Genomic DNA, 25,414 nt, shown 5'->3' with positions numbered 1-25,414 from the left:
ACCATCTGGTCTTGGGGATTTGTCACTCTTTAGTGCGATAATTTTCTTCATTACTGTTGCTTTACTTATGTTAATTTTATTGAGTCCCTGTCCCCGATTCCCTGGAAGGAGTTAGGAGATAAATAAAAAAGCAGGACCTCAAAGGTAGTGATCTCAGGATTATTACAAGTGCAGCGTGCTAGTGAGTATAGGAACAGGAGAATAGACTGGATGAATGCGTGGCTGCTGGGATGGTGTGGGAGGGAGGGATTTTGATTCCTGGGACATTGGGACCGGTTCTGGGGAAGGTGGGACCTGTACAAGCGGGACGGATTACACCCGAGCAGGACCAGGACCAATGTCCTCGCAGGGGTGTTTGCTCGTGCTGTTGGGGAAGGTTTAAACTGGAATGGCAGGGGGATGGGAACCTGAGCAGGGAGACAGAGGAGGGGGAAAACAAGGATAGAAACAAAAGACAGAAAGGGAAGAAGCAATAGTGGAAGGCAGAGAAAACAAGGGCGAAAAACAAATGGGGCCGTAGTGCAAAATAAAACGAAGATGACGAGCAATCTTAAAAAGACAAGTCTAAAGGCATTGTGTCTTAGTGCGCGGAGCATTCGCAATAAGGTAGATGAATTAACAACGCGGTTAGATATTAACGGTTATGATATAGTTGCGATTACGGAGACATAGCTGCAGGGTGACCAAGGATGGGAACTGAACATCCAGGGGTATTCAATATTTAGGAAGGACAGGCAAAAAGGGAAAGGAGGTGGGGTAGCGTTGTTAGTAAAGGAGGAAATCAATGCAATAGTGAGGAAGGATAAAGGCTCGGAAAATCATAATGTGGAATCTGTATGGGTGGAGCAAAGAAACACCAAGGGGCAGAAAATGTTGGTGGGGGTTGTCTATAGGCCCCCAAACAATAGTGGAGATGTAGGGGAGGGCATTAAACAGGAAATTAGAGACATATGCAAGAAGAGTACAACTATAATCATGAGTGACTTCAATCTACATATAGATTGGTCAAACCAAATTAGCAATAATACTGTGGGGGAGGAATTCCTGGAGTGTGTACATGATGGTTTTCTAGACCAATACATTGAGGAACCAACGAGAGACCAGGCGATCCTAGACAGGGTATTGTGCCATGTGAAAGGATTAATTAACAATCTTGTTGTGCGGGGTCCCTAAGGGAACAGCGACCATAACATGATAGAATTCTTCATTAAGATGGAGAGTGAAGGAGTTGAATCCGAAACTTGGGTCCTGAATCTAAATAAAGGAAATTACGAAAGTATGAGGTGCGAATTGGCTATGATAGATTGGGGAACTTTACTAAAAGGGATGACGGTGGATAGGCAATGGCTAATATTTAAAGAACGTGTGCAGGAATTAGAACAATTATTCATCCCTGTCTGGAGCAAAAATAAAACAGGAAAGGTGGCTCAACCATGGCTTACAAAAGAAATTAGGGATAGTATTAGATCCAAAGAGGAGACATATAAAATTGCCAGAAAAAGCGGCAAGCCTGAGGATTGGGAGCAGTTCAGAATTCAGCAAAGAAGGACAAAGAGATTGATTAAGAGGGAAAAATAGAGTATGAGAGTAAACGAGCAGGGAACATAAAAACTGACTGTAAAAGCTTCTATGAATATGTCAAGAGAAAAAGATTCGTGAAGACAAATGAAGTTCCCTTACAGTCAGAAATGGGAGAAATTATAATGGGGAACAAAGAAATGGCAGAACAATTAAACACATGCTTTGGTTCTGTCTTCACAAAGGAGGACACAAATAACCTGCCAGAAATGTTCGGGAACCAAGGGTCTCGTGAGAGGGAGGAACTGAAGGAAACCAGTATTAGTAAAAAAAGAATAGTGCTCGGGAAATTAATGGGGCTAAAGGCTGACAAATCCCCAGGGCCTGATAATCGACATCCTAGAGTACGAAGGGAAGTGGCCCTGGAAATAGTGGATGCATTGGTGATCATCTTCCAAAATTCTATAGACTTTGGAACAGTTCGTACAGATTGGAGGGTGGCAAATATAACCCCACTATTTAAAAAAGGAGGGAGAGAAAAACAGGGAAGTACAGACCAGTTAGCCGAACATCAGGAGTGGGGAAAATGCAAGAGTCGATTATAAAAGATGTGATAACAGAACACTTGGAGTGCATTAACGGGATTGGACAAAGTCAGCATGGGTTTATGAAAGGGAAATCATGCTTAACAAATCTACTGGAGTTTTTTAAGGATGTAACCAGTAGGATAGATAGGGGAGAACCAGTAGATGTGGTGCAGTTGGATTTTCAGAAGGCTTTTGATAAGGTCCCAGACAAGAGCTTTGTGTGCATAATTAAAGCACATGGGATTGGGGGGAATATACTGGCATGGATTGAGAATTGGTTGACAGACAGGAAACAGAGAGTAGGAATAAACGGGTCTTTTTCCAGGTGGCAGGCAGTAACTAGCAAGGATCAGTGGTTGGGCCCCAGCTATTCACAATATATATCAATGATTTAGATGAGGGAACTAAATGTAACATTTCCAAGTTTGCAGATGACACAAAGCTGGGGTGGAATGTGAGCTGTGAGGAGGATGCAAAGAGACTCCAATGTGATTGAGACAAGTTGAGTGAGTGGGCAAGAACATGGCAGATGCAGTATAATGTGGATAAATGTGAGGTTATCCACTTTGGTTGTAAAAACAGAAAGGCAGATTATTATCTGAATGGTGATAGATTGGGAAAAGGGGAGGTGCAATGAGACCTGGATGTACCCAACCCCAAAAGTGAGCATTCAGGTGCAGCAAGCAGTTAGGAAGTCAAATGGTATATTGGCCTTCATTGCAAGAGGATTTGAGTACAGGAGCAGGGATGTCTTACTGCAGTTATACAGGGCCTTGGTGAGACCACATCTGGAGTATTGTGTGCAGTTTTGGTCTCCTTATCTGAGGAAGCATGTCCTTGCCATGGAGGGAGTGCAATGAAGGTTTACCAGACTGATTCCTGGGATGGCAGGATTGACGTATAAGGAGAGATTGGGTCGACAAGGCCTATATTCATTAGAGTTTAGAAGAATGAGAGGTGATCTCATCAAAACAGATAAAATTCTAACAGGACTAGACAGACTAGATGCAGGGAGGATGTTCCCGATGGCTGGGGAGTCCAGAACCAAGAGTCACAGTCTCATGATACGGGGTATGCCATTTCGAACAGAGATGAGGAGAAATTTCTTCACTCATAAGAACATAAGAAATAGGAGCAGGAGTAGGCCAATCGGTCCCTCGAGCCTACTCCACCATTCAATAAGATCGAAATTCATGTCCAATTTCCTGCCCGCTCCCCGTAACCCCTAATTCCCTTCACTTCTGGGAAACTGTCCATTTCTGCTTTAAATTTATTAAATGATGTAGCTTCCACAGCTTCCTGGGGCAGCAAATTCCACAGACATGCTACCCTCTGAGTGAAGAAGTTTCTCCTCATCTCAGTTTTGAAAGAGCAGCCCCTTATTCTAAGATTATGCCCCCTAGTTCTAGTTTCACCCATCCTTGGGAACATCCTTACCGCATCCACCCAATCAAGCCCCTTCACAATCTGATATGTTTCAATAAGATCACCTCTCATTCTTCTGAACTCCAATGACAAGAGTACCAATCTACTCAACCTCTCCTCATATGTCCACCCCCTCATCCCCGGGATTAACCGAGTGAACCTTCTTTGTACTGCCTCGAGAGCAAGGATGTCTTTTCTTAAGTATGGAGACCAAAACTGTATGCAGTATTCCAGGTGCGGTCTCACCAATACCTTATATAACTGCAGCAATACCTCCCTGTTTTTATATTCTATCCTCCTAGCAATAAAAGCCAACATTCTGTTGGCCTTCTTGATCACCTGCTGCACCTGCATACTAACTTTTTGATTTTCTTGCACGAGGACCCCCTGATCCCTTTGCACTGCAGTACTTTCCAGTTTCTTGCCATTAAGATAATAACTTGCTCTCTGATTTTTCCTGCCAAAGTGCGTAACCTCACATTTTCCAATATTGTATTGCATCTGCCAAATCTCCGCCCACTCACCCAGCCTGTCTATATCCCCTTGTAGGTTTTTTATGTCCTCCTCACTCTCGACTTTCCCTCCCATCTTTGTATCATCTGCAAACTTTGATATGTAACACTCGGTCCCCTCCTCCAAATCGTTAATATAGATTGTAAAGAGTTGGGGACCCAGCACCAACCCCTGCGGAACACCACTGGCTACTGGTTGCCAGTCCGAGAATGAACCATTCATCCCAACTCTCTGCTTCCTGTTAGATAACCAATCCTCCACCCATGCCAGAATATTACCCCCAATCCAGTGATTCTTTATCTTGAGCAATAATCTTTTATGTGGCACCTTGTCGAATGCCTTCTGGAAGTCTAAATACACTACGTCCACTGGTTCCCCTTTATCCACCCTGTACGTTATGTCCTCAAAGAACTCAAGCAAATTTGTCAGACATGACCTCCCCTTCATAAAGCCATGCTGACTTTGTCCTATTAAATTATGTTTATCCAAATGTTCCGCTACTGTCTCCTTAATAATAGACTCCAAAATTTTACCCACCACAGATGTTCGGCTAACTGGTCTATAATTTCCAGCCTTCTGCCTACTACCCTTTCTAAATAAGGGTGTTACATTAGCAGTTTTCCAATCTGCCGGGACCTTTGCCGAGTCCAGAGAATTTTGGAAAATTATTACCAAAGCATCCACAATCCCTACTGCCACTTCCCTCAAGACCCTCGGATGTAAGCCATCAGGTCCAGGGATTTATCCGCCTTGAGTCCCATTAATTTACTGAGTACCAATTCCTTAGTGATTTTAATCGTATTTAGCTCCTCCCCCCCTACAGCCCCCTGTTTGTCCAGTGTTGGGATATTCTTAGTGTCCTCTACCGTAAAGACTGAAACAAAATATATTTGTTCAGCATTTTTGCCATCTCCATGTTTCCCACCATTAATTTCCCGGTTTCATCCTCGAAGGGATCTACGTTTGCCTTCGCCACCCTTTTTCTTTTTACATAACGACAGAAACTCTTGCGATCTGTTTTTATATTTTTTGCTAATTTATTTTCATAATCTATCTTCCCTTTCTTAATCAATCCTTTCGTTACTTTTTGCTGTCTTTTGAAGACTTCCCAATCTTCTATCCTCCCACTAAGTTTGGCTACCTTATATGTCCTTGTTTTTATCGGATACTATCCTTAATTTCTTTCCTGAGCCATCGGTGGCTGTCATTTCTTTGACACCCTTTTTTCCTCAGTGGAATATATATTTTTTGAAAGTTGTAAAAAAAGGAGACAGTAACGGAACATTTAGATAAGCATAATTTAATAGGACAAAGTCAGCATGGCTTTATGAAGGGGAAGTCATGTCTGACAAATTTGCTTGAGTTCTTCGAGGATATAACGTATAGGGTGGATAAAGGGGAACCAGTGGACGTAGTGTATTTAGACTTCCATAAGGCATTCGACAAGGTGCCACATAAAAGATTATTACTTAAGATAAAAAATCACGGGATTGGGGGTAATATTCTGGCATGGGTGGAGGATTGGTTATCGAACAGGAAGCAGAGAGTTGGGATAAATGGTTCATTTTCGGACTGGCAACCAGTAACCAGTGGTGTTCCACAGGGGTCGGTGCTGGGTCCCCAACTCTTTACAATCTATATTAACGATTTGGAGGAGGGGACCGAGTGCAACATATCAAAATTTGCAGATGATACAAAGATGGGAGGGAAAGTAGAGAGTGAGGAGGACATAAAAAACCTGCAAGGGGATATAGACAGGCTGGGTGAGTGGGCGGAGATTTGGCAGATGCAATATAATATTGGAAAATGTGAGGTTATGCACTTTGGCAGGAAAAATCAGAGAGCAAGTTATTTTCTTAATGGCGAGAGACTGGAAAGTACTGCAGTCCAAAGGGATCTGGGGGTCCGAGTGCAAGAAAATCAAAAAGTTGGTATGCAGGTGCAGCAGGTGATCAAGAAAGCCAACGGAATGTTGGCTTTTATTGCTAGGGGGATAGAATATAAAAACAAGGAGGTATTGCTGCAGTTATATAAGGTATTGGTGAGACCGCACCTGGAATACTGCATACAGTTTTGGTCTCCATACTTAAGAAAAGACATACTTGCTCTCGAGGCAGTACAAAGAAGGTTCACTCGGTTAATCCCGGGGATGAGGGGCGGACATATGAGGAGAGGTTGAGTAGATTGGGACTCTACTCATTGGAGTTCAGAAGAATGAGAGGCGATCTTATTGAAACATATAAGATTGTGAAGGGTCTTGATCGGGTGGATGCAGTAAGGATGTTCCCAAAGATGGGTGAAACTAGAACTAGGGGGCATAATCTTAGAATAAGGGGCTGCTCTTTCAAAACTGAGATGAGGAGAAACTTCTTCACTCAGAGGGTGGTAGGTCTGTGGAATTTGCTGCCCCAGGAAGCTGTGGAAGCTACATCATTAGATAAATTTAAAACAGAAATAGACAGTTTCCTAGAAGTAAAGGGAATTAGGGGTTATGGGGAGCGGGCAGGAAATTGGACATGAAGCTGAGTTCGGATCGGTCAATACCCTGTGGGTGGCGGAGAGGGCCCAGGGGCGATGTGGCCGGGTCCTGCTCCGACTTCTTGTGTTCTTTAGATTTGTGGTTGGGATCAGATCAGCCATGATCTTATTGAATGGCGGAGCAGGTTCGAGGGGCCGATTGGCCTACTCCTGCTCCAATTTCTTATGTTCTTAACTCCTTAAATGAACACCACTGCTCATGGACCGTCTTACCCTTTAATCTATTTTCCCAGTCCACTTTAATCAATTCCGCTTTCATACCATCATCGTCTCCATTATTCAAGCTCAGTACGCTTGTTTGAGAACCAACCTTAGAATCAAAGAATCATGGAAGTTCACAACATGGAAACAGGCCCTTCGGCCCAACATGTCCATGTCGCCCAGTTTATACCACTAAGCTAGTCCCAATTGCCTGCACTTGGCCCATATCCCTCTATACCCATCTTACCCATGTAACTGTCCAAATGCTTTTTAAAAGACAAAATTGTACCCGCCTCTACTACTGCCTCTGGCAGCTCGTTCCAGACACTCACCACCCTTTGAGTGAAAAAATTGCCCCTCTGGACCCTTTTGTATCTCTCCCCTCTCACCTTAAATCTATGTCCCCTCGTTATAGACTCCCCTACCTTTGGGAAAAGATTTTTACGATCTACCTCATGCCCCTATGTCTATGCCCCTCATTATTTTATAGACTTCTATAAGATCACCCCTAAACCTCCTACTCTCCAGGGAAAAAAGTCTCAGTCTATCCAACCTCTCCCCATAAGTCAAACCATCAAGTCCCGGTCGCATCCTAGTAAATCTTTTCTGCACTCTTTCTAGTTTAATAATATCCTTTCTATAATAGGGTGACCAGAACTGTACACAGTATTCCAAGTGTGGCCTTACTAATGTCTTGTACAACTTCAACAAGACATCCCAACTTCTGTATTCAATGTTCTGACCAATGAAACCAAGCATGCTGAATGCCTTCTTCACCACCCTATCCACCTGTGAGTCCACTTTCAAGGAGCTATGAACCTGTACTCCTAGATCTCTTTGTTCTATAACTCTCCCCAACGCCCTACCATTAACGGAGTAGGTCCTGGCCCGATTCGATCTCCCAAAATGCATCACCTCACATTTATCTAAATTAAACTCCATTTGCCATTCATCGGCCCACTGGCCCAATTTATCAAGATCCCGTTGCAATCCTAGATAACCTTCTTCACTGTCCACAATGCCACCAATCTTGGTGTCATCTGCAAACTTACTAACCATGCCTCCTAAATTCTCATCCAAATCATTAATATAAATAACAAATAACAGCGGACCCAGCACAGATCCCTGAGGCACACCGCTGGTCACAGGCCTCCAGTTTGAAAAACAACCCTCTACAACCACCCTCTGTCTTCTGTCGTCAATCCAATTTTGTGTCCAATTGGCTACCTCACCTTGGACCCCGTGAGATTTAACCTTATGTAACAACCTACCATGCGGTACCTTGTCAAAGGCTTTGCTAAAGTCCATGTAGACCACGTCTATTGCACAGCCCTCATCTATCTTCTTGGTTACCCCTTCAAAAATTCGTGAGACATGATTTTCCTCTCACAAAACCATGCTGACTGTTCCTAATCAGTCCCTGCCTCTCCAAATGCCTGTAGATCCTGTCTCTCAGAATACCCTCTAACAACTTACCCACTACAGATGTCAGGCTCACCGGTCTGTAGTTCCCAGGCTTTTCCCTGCCGCCCTTCTTAAACAAAGGCACAAAATTTGCTACCCTCCAATCTTCAGGCACCTCACCTGTAGCGGTGGATGATTCAAATATCTCTGCTAGGTGACCCGCAATTTCCTCCCTCACCTCCCATAACGTCCTGGGATACATTTCATCAGGTCCCGGAGATTTATCTACCTTGATGCGCGTTAAGACTTCCAGCACCTCCCTCTCTGTAATATGTACACTCCTCAAGACATCACTATTTATTTCCCCAAGTTTCCTAACATCCATGCCTTTCTCAACCGTAAATACCGATGCGAAATATTCATTTAGGATCTCACCCATCTCTTGTGGTTCCGCACATAGATGACCTTGTTGATCCTTAAGAGGCCCTACTCTCTCCCGAGTTACTCTTTTGCCCTTTATGTATTTGTAGAAGCTCTTTGAATTCTCCTTTGCCTTATCTGCCAAAGCAATCTCATGTCCCCTTTTTGCCCTCCAGATTTCTCTCTTAACTCTACTCCGGCAATCTCTATACTCTTCAAGGGATCCACTTGATCCCAGCTGCCTATGCATGTCATATGCCTCCTTCTTCTTTTTGACTATGGCCTCAATCTCCCGAGTCATCCAAGGCTCCCTACTTCTACCAGCCTTGCCCTTCACTTTATAAGGAATGTGCTTACCCTGAACCCTGGTTAACACACTTTTGAAAGCCTCCCACCTACCAGCCTCCCACTTCCCAGACGTCCCTTTGCCTGCCAACAGACTCTCCCAATCAACTTCTGAAAGTTCCTGTCTAATACCATCAAAATTGGCCTTTCCCCAATTTCGAATTTTAACTTTTGGGCCAGACCTATCATTCTCCATTGCTATCTTAAAACTAATGGAATTATGATCACTGGTCCCAAAGTGATCCCTCACTAACACTTCTGTCACCTGCCCTTCCTTATTTCCCAAGAGGAGGTCAAGTTTTGCCCCCTCTCTAGTCGGGCCATCCACATACTGAATGAGAAATTCCTCCTGAATACACTCAACAAATTTCTCTCCATCCAAGCCCCTAATGCTATGGCTGTCCCCGTCAATGTTGGGAAAGTTAAAGTCCCGTACTATTACCACCCTATTTTTCTTGCAGCTGTCTGTAATCTCCTTACATATTTGCTCCTCAATTTCCCGTTGACTATTTGGGGTTCTGTAGTACAATCCTATCAAAGTGATCTCTCCCTTCTTATTTTTCAGTTCTACCCATATAGACTCAGTGGGCGAACCCTCGGATATATCCCCTCTCACTACTGCCGTGACATTCTCCCTAATCAAGAACGCAACTCCCCCTCCTCTCTAACCTCCTGCTCTATCTTTTCTATAGCATCTGTACCCTGGAACATTGAGCTGCCAGTCCTGCCCCTCCCTGAGCCATGTTTCAGTAATAGCTATAACATCCCAGTCCCATGTACCCATCCATGCCCTGAGTTCATCTGCCTTGCCCATCAGACTTCTTGCATTGAAATAAATGCAGTTTAATCTAGACTTCCCTTGGTCTTTGCCCTGCTTTCTCAGACCATCTGTCCGGTCATGTTTTGTACACTCTCCCTTCCTGCCTTTTGTTTCTGTCACCACTTTACTTCCCACTGACTTCCTGCATTGGTTCCCATCCCCCTGCCATATTAGTTTAAACCCCCCCCAACAGCACGAGCAAACACTCCCCCAAGGACATTGGTTCCAGTCCTGCCCAGATGCAGACCGTCCAATTTGTACTGGTTCCACCTCCCCCATAACCGGTTCCAATGGCCCAGGAATTTGAATCCCTCCCTCTTGCACCATTTCTCAAGCCACGTATTCATCCTGGCTATCCTGTCATTCCTACTCTGACTCGCCCGTGGCACTGGTAGCAATCCTGAGATTACTACGTTTGAGGTCCTACTTTTTAGTTTAACTCCTAACTCCCTAAATTCAGCTTGTAGGACCTCATCCCGTTTTTTACCTATATCGTTGGTACCTATATGCACCACGACAACTGGCTGTTCACCCTCCCCCTTCAGAATGTCCTGCAGCCGCTCCGAGACATCCCTGACCCTTGCACCAGGGAGGCAACATACCATGCTGGAGTTTCGGTTGCGTCCGCAGAAACGCCTGTCTATTCCCCTTACAATCGAGTCCCCTATCACTCTCACCCTCAAATTGTAACCATGTTCTGGTCACTCATTCCAAGGGGATCCTTAACTCGTACATTATTAATTAATCCAGGCTCATTACACAGGACCAGGTCCAAGGTTGCTTGCCCCCTTGTAGGATCAGTTACATACTGCTCAAGAAATCCATCCCTAATACACTCAATAAACTCTTCCTCAAGGCTGCCCTGCGCAATTTGATTTGTCCAGTTAATATGATAGTTATAACCCCTCATAATTATAGCTGTTTCGTTATTACATGCCCCGACTATTTCCTGATTAATACTTCTTCCAGCAGAGTTGCAACTGTTAGGAGGCCTATATACTATGCCCACTCGTGTTTTTTTCCCCTTATTATTCCTTATCTCTACCCAAACTGTTTCATTATCCTGATCCTTTGTCCCAATATCATTTCTCTGTATTACAGTGATTCCTTCCTTTATTCACATAGCCACCCCACCTCCCCTTCCTTCCTGCCTGTCCTTCCTGATTGTTAAATACCCTGGCATATTTAATTCCCAGTCGTTGTCACCCTGCAGCCATGTTTCTGTAATGGCTACGTGCATTCAGATAAAGAACTTTCAAATATGTTTTGTGACACTTGGTTCCTGCTTTTTCCTATTTTAACACTTTACCTTTCACTCCATATCTTCTGTCCCTTCCTGACACGCTTTCCTCTGTCTCCCTGCTCAGGTTCCCAACCTCCTGCCACAGCTTTGATGCTGGGTTAATCGCCTTACGCCTTCTAGTTTTTATTTTATCTGTCGTGCCTAAAGTACACTTTCTTTCCGCTGCTCTACGCTTTTCCCTTTCACTTGTTCTTGAACAACTGTTTGTACTATTTGTATTGTAGATTTCCCCTGGGTCTTCCCCTCTCTTGCTGCTCTCAACTTTATTCTCTTCTGACTCCCAGCTCAGGTTCCCATCCTCCTGCCACTCTAGTTTAAACCTTCCCCAACAGCACTAGCAAACACCCCCGCGAGGACATTGGTCCCGGTCCTGCTCGGGTGTAACCCGTCACGCTTGTACAGGTCCCACCTTCCCCAGAACTGGTCCCAATGTCCCAGGAATCTAAATCCCTCCCTCCTACACCATCCCTGCAGCCACGCATTCATCCTGTCTATTCTCCTGTTCCTATACTCACTTGCACGTGACACCGGTAGTAATCCTGAAATCACTACCTTTGAAGTCCTGCTTTTTAATTTATCTCCTAACTCCTTAAATTCACCTTGCAGGATCTCATCCCTTTCTTTACCTATGTCGTTTGTACCAATATGGACCACGACTACTGGCTGTTCACCCTCCCCCTCCAGAATGCCCTGCAGCCGCTCCATGACATCCTTGACCTTTGCACCAGGGAGGCAACATACCATCCTGGAGTCACGTTTGCGGCCGCAGAAACGCCTATCTGTTCCCCTTACAATTGAATCCCCTATCACTATAGCCCTGCCACTCTTCTTCCTCCCCTCCTGTGCAGCAGAGCCACCCGTGGTGCCCCGAACCCAGCTCTTGCTGCTTTCCCCTGATAAGCCATCTCCACCAACAGTATCTAAAGCAGAATATCTGTTTGAGAGGGAGATGGCCCCAGGGGACTCCTGCTCTACCTGCCTCGTCCTTTTACTCTGCCTGGCGGTCACCCATTTCCTTTCTGCCTGCGTAATCTTTACCTGCAGTGTGACCACCTCACTGAACGTGCTATCCACGATAGTCTCAGCATCACGGATGCTCCACAGCGAATCCACCCGCAGCTCCAGCTCCAAATGACGGTTAGCCAGTAGCTGCAGCTGGACACACTTCCTGCACACATCGTCGCCAGGGACACTGGTCGTATCCATGACTTCCCACATAGTGCAGGAGGAGCATATCACGGGTGCGAGCTGTGCTGCCATGACTTGCCTTAGACTCTCAGACTCTCCTCCCACTCTAGGTCTCTCCTTTTATACTGTGCTCACCTCTCAGACTCTCCTGCCTCACCTGTGACGTCGCACAGTAGTTGTCTCTTGGTGCAGGTCTGCTGCTGCTTTTATTCCCCAATCTCAGTCTTCTCCTCTCAGGTCCACTGCCGCACTGGGGAAAAAGTTAGGAAAAGCAAGGCAAAGCAGCACCTCCTTCCCCCAACTCCCACACTCACCAAACTCTCAGTTCACACTGTGTTGTCCGCACTCAGAGGGTGGTGAACCTGTGGAATTCTCTACAACATAAGGCAGTGGAGGCTAAGTCATTAAATGTATTCAAGAAGCACATAGATATATTTCTTAATGCTGAAGGGATCAAGGGATATGGGGAAAAAGTGGGAACAGGGTCCTGAGTTAGACGATGTGCCATGATCATTTTGAATGGCGAAGCAGGCCCGAAGGGCTGAATGGCTTACTCTTGCTCCTATTTTCTATGTTTCTATGTTTAAGATGCGACTTGACAGTTGACTTCACTCACCTTGAGCACTCGTGTCAAAACATTGAACATCTTCCTGCACTGTATCCATGTTCGTGGTGCTATGCGCCTGGAATTGACTTCTTCCCCGACTGCCTCCCACTCCCTCGGGAGCATATGTCTGGCGGGCCTCTTGCTCCCCCTGCGGACATAGGATGCCCCTCCTTCAGTCCACCTCTTGCACCAAGGTCTCTTGTATATCATCAGAGAACCTTGGTGTCCACTTTCTTGCAGACCTGGTACAAACTCACATTGGCAGTTCATGAGGTCAGGCTTGCAGATTGGAGGATGTGGGATTTCGTCGTGCGCAACCTTTATTCAATGTTTTAACATAACTTAACAGTTTGTAAACATCGGGACGGGACCTGCATCTGTGTTTTACATGGGCAATGTCTGATCTCCATTCAAAATCTGTGCGGACCCCTATCTTCTATTTTGCACATAAGAGGTGCTGGCTGCCTTTCAGAAGTGCAGGCTGCCTTTAAGAGGTGTGAGCCACGCAAGCGATATCAGGCCCCCATGCTGGTGAGAAGTCATATAACAGCGCAGCTCGGCCTGGCTGCTTGCGCTGGAATCAGATAAATGAGCAGGCAGCACAAATCTGACGCGCTGCCTTCATCAAAACGACCGGATCCAGGTTAATTGCGCACCGTGACCCCCATGCCCGGATTCAGGGGTTATCAAATTTAACCCCCAAAAATCTGGGACAAAATTACTTGGCACTTGGAAAAGTATGGGCTAATAAATGAAAGTCAACACGGATTTGTTAAAGGCAAATTGTGTTTGACTAACTTGATTGAATTCTTTGAAGTAACGGAGAGGGTTGCTGAGAGTAATGCGGTTCGGAACATCGGAACAGGAGTAGGCCATTCAGCCCCTCATGCCTGCTCCGCCATTTGATAAGATCATGGCTGATCTGTGATCTAACTCCATATACCTGCCTTTGGCCCATATCCCTTAATACCTTTGGTTGCCAAAAAGCTATCTATCTCAGATTTAAATTTAGCAATTGAGCTAGTATCAATTGCCGTTTGCAGAAGAGAGTTCCAAACTTCTACCACCGTTTGTGTGCAGAAATGTTTTCTAATCTCGCTCCTGAAAGGTCTGGCTCTAATTTTTAGACTGTGTCCCCTACTCCTCGAATCCCCAACCAGCGGAAATAGTTTCTCTCTATCCACCCTATCCGTTCCCCTTAATATCTTATAAACTTCGATCAGATCACCCCTTAACCTTCGAAACTCGAGAGAATACAACCCCAATTTGTGTAATCTCTCCTTGTAACTTAACCCTTGAAGTCCGGGTATCATTCTAGTAAACCTACGCTGCACTCCCTCCAAGGCCAATATGTCCTTCCGAAGGTGTGGTGCCCAGAACTGCTCACAGTACTCCAGGTGCGGTCTAACCAGGGTTTTGTATAGCTGCAGCATAACTTCTGCCCCCTTGTACTCTTGTCCTCCAGATATAAAAGCCAGCATTCCATTAGCCGCCTTGATTATTTTCTGCACCTGTTCATGACACTTCAATGATCTATGTACCTGAACCCCTAAGTCCCTTTGGACATCCCCTGTTTTTAACTTTTTACCCTTTAGAAAGTACCCTGTTCTATCCTTTTTTGATCCAAAGTGGATGACCTCACATTTGTCTGCATTGAATTCCATTTGCCAGTTTTGCCCATTCACCTAATCTATCAATATCGCTTTGTAATTTTATGTTTTCATCTACACTGCTGACAATGCCACCAATCTTTGTGTCATCGGCAAACTTAGATATGAGACTTTCTATGCCTTCATCTAAGTCGTTAATAAATATTGTGAATAATTGAGGCCCCAAGACAGATCCCTGCGGAACTCCACTAGTCACATCCTGCCAATGTGAGTACCTACCCATTATCCCTACTCTCTGTTGCCTTTCGCTCAGCCAACTTCCTAACCAAGTCCGTACTTTTCCCTCGATTCCATGGGCTTCTGTCTTAGCTAACAAGATTGATGTTGTGTGTATGGACTATCAAAGGCCCTTTGATAAAGAACCACATAATAGACTTGTAAGAAAAAATAAATTCCATGGGATTAAAGGAACAGTGACAGCATGGGTATGAAAATAGCTGAGGGACATAAAGCAGAGAGTAATGGTAATGATGAATGGTTGTTTTTCACACTGGAGGGAAGTCATAGAGTCATAGAGTCATACAGCACGGATAGAGGCCCTTCGGCCCATCGTGTCCGCGCCGGCCATCAAGCCCTGTCTACTCTAATCCCATATTCCAGCATTTGGTCCGTAGCCTTGTATGCTATGGCATTTCAAGTGCTCATCCAAATGCTTCTTGAATGTTGTGAGGGTTCCTGCCTCCACAACCCTTTCAGGCAGTGAGTTCCAGACTCCAGCCACCCTCTGGGTGAAAAAGTTCTTTCTCAAATCCCCTCTAAACCTCCCGCCTTTTACCTTGAATCTATGTCCCCTTGTTATAGAACCCTCAACGAAGGGAAAAAGCTCCTTAGTATCCATCCTATCTGTGCCCCTCATAATTTTGTACACCTCAATCATGTCCCCCCTCAGCCTCCTCTGCTCCAAGGAAAACAAACCCAATCTTCCCAGTCTCTCTTCATAGCTGAAGCGCTCCAGCCCTGGTAACATCCTGGTGAATCTCCTCTGCACCCTCTCCAAAGCGATCACATCCTTCCTGTAGTGCGGCGACCAGAACTGCACACAGTACTCCAGCTGTGGCCTAACCAGTGTTTTATACAGCTCCATCATAACCTCCTTGCTCTTATATTCTATGCCTCGGCTAATAAAGGCAAGTATCCCATATGCCTTCTTTACCACCTTATCTACCTGTTCTGCCGCCTTCAGGGATCTGTGAACTTGCACACCAAGATCCCTCTGACCCTCTGTCTTGCCTAGGGTCCTCCCATTCATTGTGTATTCCCTTGCCTTGTTAGTCCCTCCAAAGTGCATCACCTCGCACTTTTCCGGGTTAAATTCCATTTGCCACTGTTCCGCCCATCTGACTGACCCATCCATATCGTCCTGCAGACTGAGGCTATCCTCCTTGCTATTTACCACCCTACCAATTTTTGTATCATCAGCGAACTTACTGATCATACCTTTTACATTCATATCCAAGTCGTTAATGTAGACCACAAACAGCAAGGGACCCAGCACCGATCCCTGTGGTACCCCACTGGCCACAGGCTTCCAGTCACAAAAACAACCTTCGACCATCACCCTCTGCCTTCTGCCACTAAGCCAGTTTTGTATCCAAAGTGCCAAGGCACCCTGGATTCCATGGGCTCGTACCTTCTTGACCAGTCTCCTGTGGGGGACTTTATCGAAGGCCTTACTGAAATCCATGTATACCACATCCACTGCGTTACCCTCATCCACGCGCCTAGTCACCCCCTCAAAAAATTCAATCAAATTAGTCAGACATGATCTTCCCTTGACAAAGCCATGTTGACTATCCCTGATTAATCCTTGCTTCTCCAAGTGGAGACTAATTTTGTCCTTCAGAATTTTTTCCAATAATTTTCCTACCACTGATGTTAGGCTCACTGGCCTGTAGTTCCCCGGTTTTTCCCTACTCCCCTTCTTGAATAATGGTACTACATTAGTGGTTCTCCAGTCCTCTGGCACATCCCCTGTGGCCAGAGAGGTTCTAAATATATGTGTTAGAGCCCCCGCAATCTCCTCCTTTGCCTCACACAGTAGCCTGGGATACATTTCGTCCGGGCCTGGGGATTTATCCATTTTTAGGCCTGCTAAAACCGCCAATACCTCCTCCCGCTCGATGTTAATATGTTCGAGTATATCACAGTCCCCCTGCCGTATTTCTATGTCTACATCGTCCTTCTCCATAGTGAAAACAGATGCAAAAAATTCATTTAGAACCCCTCCTACATCTGCCGGCTCCACACACAGATTGCCATTTTTGTCCCTAATGGGCCTTATTTTTTCCCTAGTCATCCTCTTACCCTTAATATACTTATAAAACATCTTAGGATTTTCCTTTATTTTGCTCGCCAGTGTTATTTCATGGCCCCTCCTTGATCTCCTAATTTCTTTTTTAAGTATCCCCCTGCACTTTTTGTACTCCTCGAGGGCTTCCTCCGTCTTTAGCCTTTTGCATCTGCCAAAAGCCCTCCTTTTTTTCCTAATCCATTCTCGCATATCCCCTGACATCCAAGGTTCCCTGGAGTTCTTGGAACCACCCTTGACCTTTACGGGAACATGTTGCCATTGTATGGTCTCAATCTCCCTTCTGAAAGACTCCCATTGCTCCGATGCGGATTTTCCTACAAGCAGCTGATCCCAGTCCATTTTGGCCAGATCCTGCCTTATCCTATTAAAATCGGCCTTCCCCCAATTTAGAACCTTTATTTCCGGCCCCTCCCTATCCTTTTCCATGACCACCTTAAATCTCACCGAATTATGGTCACTGTCACCAAAGTGCTCACCTACTAGCACTTCTTCCACTTGGCCGGCCACATTCCCTAGAATTAGGTCCAGTACCGCCCCCTCTCTTGTAGGACTTTCTACATGCTGGCTCAAAAAGCTCTCCTGGATGCACGTTAAGAATTTTGTACCCTCTAAGCATTTTACACTCTGAGTATCCCAGTTAATATTGGGGAAGTTGAAAGTGCGCCGTGGTGTCCCCCAGGGGTCGGCGTTGAGACCACTGCTCTTCTTGATCTGTATTAATGACCTGGACTTGGCTACACAGGGCATAATTTCAAAGCTTGCAGATGACACGAAACTCGGAAATGTAGTAAACAATGAGATTGGGGGTAATATATTAGCGTGGATTGAGGTTTGGTTAACGGACAGAAAACCAAGAGTAGGGTCATTTTCGGGTTGGCAGGTTGTAACTCGTGGGGTGCTGCAAGGATCAGTGCTTGGGCCTCAGCTATTTACAAAATATCAATGACTTATATGAGGGGACTGAGTGTAATGTATCCAAGTTTGCTGACGATACAAAGCTAGGTGGGAAATTAATATGTGAGGAGGAGGCAAAGAGGCTGCCAAGGGATATGAATAGGTTAGGTGATGCAACAAGAAGGTGGTAGAAAGAGTATAATGTGGGAAATGTGCAATTATCCACTTTGGTGGGAAGAATAGAAAAGTTGAATATTTTTAGAAGGTGAGAGACTAAGAAATGTTGGTATTCAGAGGGATTTCAGTGTCCTTGTACACTAATCACAGAAAATTAACGTGCAGGTACAGCAAGCAATTCGGAAGGCAAATGATATGTTAGCATTTATTGCAAGGGGGTTGGAGTATAAGAGTATGGAGGACTTGCTGCAATTCTATAGGGCTTTAGTGAGACCATGCCTGGAGTACTGTGTAAAGTTTTGGTCTCCTTACCAAAGGAAGTATATACTTGCCTTTGAGGTGGTGCAACGAAGGTTCACTCGATTGATTCCTAGGATGAGTGGGTTGTCCTATGAGGAGAGATTGAGGAAAATGGGCCTATATTCTCTGGAGTTTTGAAGAATGAGAGGTGATCATATAAAATTCATATGAGGGCTTGACAGGTTAGTTGCTGAGAGCCAGTTGCCCCTGGCTGGAGGGTCTTGGACTCGGGGTCATACTCTCAAAATAAGGGGTCGGCCATTTAGGACCGTGACGAGGAAAAATTTCTTCACTCAGAGGGTTGTGAATCTTTGGAATTCTCTACCCCAGAGGGCTGTGGATGCCCAGTCATTGACTATATTCAAGGCTGAGAGCGATACATTTTTGGACATTGAGAGAATCAAAGGATATGGGAAAGGGCGGGAAAGTGGAGTTGAGGCAGAAGATCAGCCATGATCTTATTGAATGGTGGAGCGGTCTCAATGGGGCGTATGGCCTACTCCTGCTCCTATTTCATATATTCTTATGTTATGTAGTATAGTAACAGATTTTAGGAGGACAAACTGGTGAAATGGGCAGGTGAAATTTAACACAGAGAAATGTGAAGTGATATATTTTGGAAGGAAGAATGAGGAGAGACAATATAAATTAAATGGTACAATTTTAAAGGGGACGCAGGAACAGAGACCTGGTGATGTACGTACACAAATCTTTGAAGGTAGGAGGACAAATTGAGAAGACTGTTAAAAAAGCATTTGGGATCCTTGGCTTTATCAATAGAGGCAGAGTACAAAAGCAAGGAAGTTATGCTAAACCTTTATAAAACACTGGTTAGGCCTCAGCTGGAGTATTGTGTTCAATTCTGGGCACTAAACATTTGGAAGGGTGTTAAGGCCTTGGAGAGGGTGCAGGAGAGATTTACTAGAATGGTACCAGGGATGAGGGACTGTTTCCAGTGGCAGAGGGTCGGTAACCAGAGGACACATGTTTAAGGGATTGGTAAAAGTACCAGAGGCAACATGAGGAAATTTTTTGTTCGACAGCAAGTTGTTGTGATCTGTAATGCACTGCCTGAAAGGGTGGTGGAAGCAGATTCAATAGTAACTTTCAAAAGGGAAATGGATAAATACTTGAATGGAAAAAAAATCATACGGCTATGGGGAAGGGGTAGGACTAATTGGATAGCTCTTTCAAAGAGTCGGCACAGGCACAATGGGCGGAATGGCCTCCTTCTGTGCTGTATCATTCTATGATTAGTCAACAACTCCATTATTGTTGTATCATACAACTACAAGGATGGTAGAAGAGGAACTAGATGGACCTTGGTCTTCTTTTGTCGAGCAATTCTTATGTTCTCACAATCCAGATGTCTAGTATTGTAGCTGCTGGGCTACCCATCAATTACATATTTAATAAATCATTTCAATCTGGTGCTTAATTAATATTCATAAAGGCCAGCACATGTACAAATCTCATCTTAACTCGATTTTATCTATTGTTGCTTTATTACTGGTTTTCATGCAGGAAGCATATCATATCCTGAACAAGTATGATGTGGAGATTTCAAAGGAGGAAACCGAAGGCGTTGACACACTTCGGTACTTTTTCAACAAAGTGCAAGTTAAAGCTGTGAGTATTGTCCCTTTATCTTCAAATAATTTACAAGTCAGGAGAAATCAATGCTGAATCTATGGGAATATTTCAGAGTGAAAGTTGAATAATATTCTGAACCAGCATTAATCCATTACTGCACATAACCTTTTATTAAGTGGGTCGAAGAGCAAATAGAGGGTGACAGGAAACATGAATTGAAGCCCAAAGCACACGGAATAGATGAGCAAACCAAACCCTAAATGATCAGGTCAATCATTTATTCAGTAGAATACCATTTATCAAAACAACAGTAATCTTAAGGTGATTGGCAAAAGGACCAAAGGCGACATGAGGAAAAACTTTTATACACAGCGAGTAGTTACGATCTGGAATGCGCCGCCTGAAAGGATGGTGGAAGCAGATTCAATCATGGCTTTCAAAAAGAAATTGGATAAATACTTGAAGGGAAAAAATGTGCAGGGCTATGGGGAAAAAGCGGGGGAATAGGACAAACAGTATTGCTCTTACGAAGATCAGGCATGGGCTCGATAGGCCAAATGGCCTCCTTCTGTGCTGTCACCATTCTATGATCTTCACAGATTTAAATTCCTCTGTAGGCTATTGTCAGTACACTAATTCATCCTTTTGTGTCATATTCCACTTACATACCTGATTTGGTCATTGTCACAAGAGGGGATGTATGCATAAAAGGAACGATAATGGATGTTTACTGATTAGGGGGCAGTACAAACTGTGAGGAAGAATTAGGAGATTGCAAGATAGACAGGTTAACAATGGGCATATGCAGTTATATTTTGGGAAAAACAATAATGAAAGGAAGTGTACACTAAATGGTAAAATTCTTAACAGAGTGGAATAACAGAGATAGTGTGCTAGAAATTGGGTTGTGTAATGCCTGTTGTTTCAGCGCTACACGGCCTCCCGAAGTTCTAAAATGACTTCTGGAATGCGCACGCATGCTTCTAGCCATTATGAGGCAACATCCCTTCCCACTAACTATCCAGCAAAAGGCTGAGGCTGAGGCTGAGGAGACAGAGGGGGAAATGGAGGAAAACACAAGGGGGCAACAAGGTACACTGGCCCTGTCTGCCAGGGCTCTGCATGCTCACCTGATCCGTGAGCAATATCAATAACGTGAACAACATCTTCCAAGTCACCAACAATCCTATACTCCCCACATGACCATCAAATCGCCCTCCATATGATTATACATTGCTTCCTCCTGCAGCTCATTGCAGATATAAAAACCACCACCAAATGCAAATGCAAATTCACATTTATAAATTAACACATGAAATGATGCAAACAAAATGAGACTATTCACCCTTGTGCATTCCCTTAGTGCCTGTTGTTCGTGTACCTTTACCTTTCCCAGTGCTCCTCCAAAGTGCATCCCCAGTGGCTGGAGCATGGGTTGTGGAAGGCTGCTGACCTTCAATGGAGGAGCGTGGAGATGGCCTTGGAGGACGACCTCGAGCAGCTCTGGGCCGGGAGGGCCAGGCTTCAGACTGTGCCATCTCAGTAATGGCTGCAGCAGTCTGGCCTGGCTGGCTGATAGGCAACAGCAAGGGCACTGACGGAGTGGTAGGGGTGGGAGCAGGAATGCTGTCGTCCGGCACCATTGCCACTTGCACGGGGCTGCACCTCAGCATTCCTGGTGATCAGCTGGAGAATGGATTGCGGGTGTGCGGTGTGCGGTGAAGCCCTGGAGGCCCCGTTCCACAATGGTACCCAGAGCCATGATAGCAGCAGCCTGCGCTTCCCGAGCAGTCATCTGAGCTGCCATTGCAGCAGTCTGAACTTCAACTGAAGCTTGCAGACCTTTGACCACATCAGTTTGTGCTGCAATGGCAGCTGTTTATGCTGCAATGGAAGCCACGATATCGGCCATCAGACGCTGCGTCATTGTGGGTTCCTCAGATGTGCTGATGGAGGTGACCACCCGTTCCATGTGAGAAGGGTTGGGCTCCAAGCTCTACGCAATGCCCTGTGCCAAGTTCGAGGTGGACTCCTCCATGCCCCTTGACATTGTACGTAGGCTTTCTGGCAGGCTTTTCAGTGAACCAAGCATTTGGCAGTGTATGCCCATCAGCCTTCTTCTGTAGCCTGTCCCATCGAAGTCATCATCTTACCCCTCAATAGCAGAACCATTGTACGACATCGCCCTCCAGCGAGCTGGCACCTGTGGTATCCGTTCCTCCCTGTCCCAACTCCTGCGCGCTTGTGCCCGGTGTCTCACCACGTGCAGATCTTTCCTCTAACTTAGCTTTTAAAGGATGTGCAGTGTCAGTATCTGAGCTGGTGGATGCAAGTGTCAGATCAAGTGACAGTGCTGGCTCCAGTTCTTGGGTATCTGCAATGACAAAGTGAAACAGGTTGAGTTGTGGAGCGGGGAGAGGAGCAAGTAAGACGTGTGTGCTGACACCACCTGCAGGACATGAAAAGATTGTGGGATGAAGGAGATGTTCGAAACGAGGAGGAGGATTAGGTATGCAGAGACCCCCTTCGTCAGGGCCGCCAGTGGCCACGGCTGCAGCGACGGTCCACCCAATGATGCGAAACACTGTCTCCTCCAGGGAGGTGAGGACATGTAGACACACTTGTGCTTCCTCAGGTCTCTCTTGCCGCCGACTGTTATGCGCCACCTTCTCCTGCAAGTATCCTGCAAGGTGTCTGTGTGGTATGCCTGTCATGATCGAATAGCTGCCGTGTGTGTAACCTGTGAGTGGTGGTTGTGTGGCCTGCAAGTGTAGTGCTACTAGTGAGGGTGAGATGCAGCATGCGAACTGCAGCATTGTGTACGGATGGGCAGCATTTGTTGGTGGGTAGGTGAGGGGTGTGTTGTGCATGGAGCAGTGGTGCAGTGTACCACTTGACACTTGCATTCACTCACCTTGACCACTCGTGTCAAATCATTGATTTTTTTTTGGCACTGCACCCACATGCGTGGTGTAGTGCTCCTGGCATTCACCTCCTGGGCCACTCCCTCCCACTGCCTGCGCAGCTGGTGTCTGGAGGGTCTCCTACCACCCCGTGGGAACAGGATGGCCCTCCTTTCATCCACTCCCTCCACTAGGGCGTCCAGTGCGTTCTCCATGAACCTTGGTGTGCGTTTTCTTGCTGGTCCAGCAATCCTGCCTGCCATCCTGCACTGCTCGCATTGACTGTACACCTCCCCTTTAAGAGGTGCTGGCCACGCCCCATTTCAGGCGTCCTGCTTGTGCGTGCAGCCTCTCAACAGCGCAGTTAGTGATGGCTGCATGTAGAAATCATGTTAATGACCAGACATTACGAAGCTCACGTGCATCGGAAGCACCGGGCCCGGGCTAATAGCGGACTGCGATGCCTGCGCCTGGATTCGGGAGTTATCGAATTTAACCCCCATTGAGTTGTACAGACAGGAAAGGCCATAAAAAGGGCAAATGAGATTTTGGATTATTGAATTTGTACAAGATCTTGTTCTGGCCACAGTCAGCCGATAACAGAAAGGATATTAGGCATGGAAGAGGTACAACAAAGATTCACTGCATTGATAACAGGAATAAGGTTATGGTTATTAATAAAGCATCAGGAAATTGTGGCTTTTTTCACTGGAACAGAGAACATTAAGGGGGGTATAAAAAGATTTTCAAAATTATGAATGGTTTTGATAGGATAAATAGTGCAAGATTGTTTCCAGTTAGTAGAACATGTGGCCTAGAAATCCGTACACACATTTTTGAATGGTGAATCCCAAGACGCCCACAATATTGGGCCTTGGGCCTCATTATAATGGAGCCGGCGAGTTGCAACAGCCCGTTGGCGAAGAGAACTGCAAGATTGGGCTGGTGCTAGCAAGCAGCAGCCCTCAGGTAAGTGCATCATTAGGCCGGGCCCGATCGTGGGGAATGATTAGGGGAGAGGATCGGGAGTCGGGCCTGTGGATCAGGATTCAGGAGAGGAGGCCAGGGATCGGGAGTGGTGGGGATCGTGGGGGGGGATTCGGGAGTGGCGGCGAGCTTTTGTTAAATGTGGAGTCAGGAGAAGCACTCCAAATTCATGTAAGTAAATGTAACAAAACACCTTGTAGGTTACAAGCGATCCCAAGGTCTGGTTTGCCTAAGTGCAGCCAGTGATGACGCAGGCTGCCTCAGGGAAAACCAATTTTGAAGTGGGGACCTCAGACAGGCGTTAGGTCTCTTATTTGCATATGCAGTAAGTGTGTTTGGAATGAAAAAGAGAGGTGTTTTAGTGTGCCCTCGTGATTGTACGGTGAAGGATGTGATGGAAGGGAGGTTGTGATGGAATTGTTGAGTACTGGGGGAGGAGGAGGTAACGCCTACTTCAGGTGTGGGTAAAGGACACCTATTTGTTTACATTTCACAATATGGCGGGAGGTACACTTCCGGCTGGAAATGCGCGCGCCTTATCTGTCCGCCATATTGGGGGCTTAGTAGTGCCCGAAAAATGGGCGCTGCATAGCCAAATTTATAGGCTGGGATGCTTTACCACAAGTGGCTATTTAGGCAGAGACTATAGCCCGATTTTAACTTGGAGTGGGAATCGGGCGGGCAGGGGTGGGACGAGCAGCAAACCCCCCTTCTGATGTCATCAGTGTGAGGCTCGAGCAAGTTTAACTCCCGAGTCTCACTTGAATATAATTGATGGGCAGCCCACTCGACTGCATTTGGAAATGGCAGACTGCATATTTTCATAGCTCAATTTCTGGTGAGTCTTAAAATGAGGTTGTGTACCCTTCTGGCTGATTTGCTTGTTACACTGATGGAAGAAGGATCAAGTAGGAGAATGAGTCGCAGGGCTACCCCCTGGTTTTCAGATGACTCTTTGGGGTTCTGGTGGAGGATGTCAGGGCAAGGACGAAGGTACTGTTCGCCAGAACCTGCAGGAGCATCACCATGGTACCATCTATTGAGAAAGATTCCAGGCTAGTGATGGGATGCATACAAGGCAATATGGTTGCAGACTGTCGGAGCTTGCACCCTGGGGAGGCTTTCAATGCTCTTTCTTCCTGCTTTGCTCTGTCCATGCGAATATGGTGTATGTGTTCCTCCTGATGTAGAGAGTCTTGGTGACCTCCCATATAGCGCTACACAGCAAACTGTAATATATCGCTGATGTCAGCTGCTTCAGCCTGGAATGACCCCGTGGCATAAATGTTGAAGGCCATGGTGACAGGCAGTGCTGTACATGCCCTGGTTTGGGGCTCCAGTCGTGCCTGCAGCAGTTGACATAAGTCCTTGGTGAAGGGGAGGCACCTTACACTTTGCTCCTTGGTGATGTTGAAGTGTGAGAACTGCTCCCTGAAGACCCGCTGTTAGTATGGTCTCCTACATAGTACCCTCCTCAAGTTTAAGGGAATCATGCATTTATGATTACCTTGGGAAGCTAGATTTGAGCTGTTCTATTGATAGAAGATAATGTTCAGTTGCTAGCCCACCCAACAAAGTACTGCAATCTTACTGCTTGTAAGAGATTGATTAACCACAGTAGATTTGAACGATGCATACTTTTCATGGTTTAATTAGCAATTGCAATTTATTGCTCCTTCCCTTCAGATTTGTCTTCTGCTCTCCTCAATG

At 45.8% G+C, this 25,414-nt stretch overlaps 1 protein-coding gene across 1 annotated transcript in view; it reads left to right on the top strand.

Moving 5' to 3' along the window:
• The window catches only part of LOC137322209 (dynein axonemal heavy chain 8-like), a 1,675,662-nt gene that overhangs the window by 689,606 nt on the left and 960,642 nt on the right, over window positions 1–25,414 (top strand). Inside the window, exon 37 of the mRNA XM_067985325.1 lies at window positions 19,746–19,850. Within this exon, the coding sequence (XP_067841426.1) occupies window positions 19,746–19,850 (105 nt within the window). The remainder of the gene's footprint in view (window positions 1–19,745; window positions 19,851–25,414) is intronic.

This window comes from Heptranchias perlo, chromosome 5, assembly GCF_035084215.1.
Source record: "Heptranchias perlo isolate sHepPer1 chromosome 5, sHepPer1.hap1, whole genome shotgun sequence".
NCBI lineage: Eukaryota > Metazoa > Chordata > Chondrichthyes > Hexanchiformes > Hexanchidae > Heptranchias > Heptranchias perlo.
Note: the sequence above shows the minus strand (reverse complement) of the source record. Positions and strands in the feature narration are given on the sequence as shown.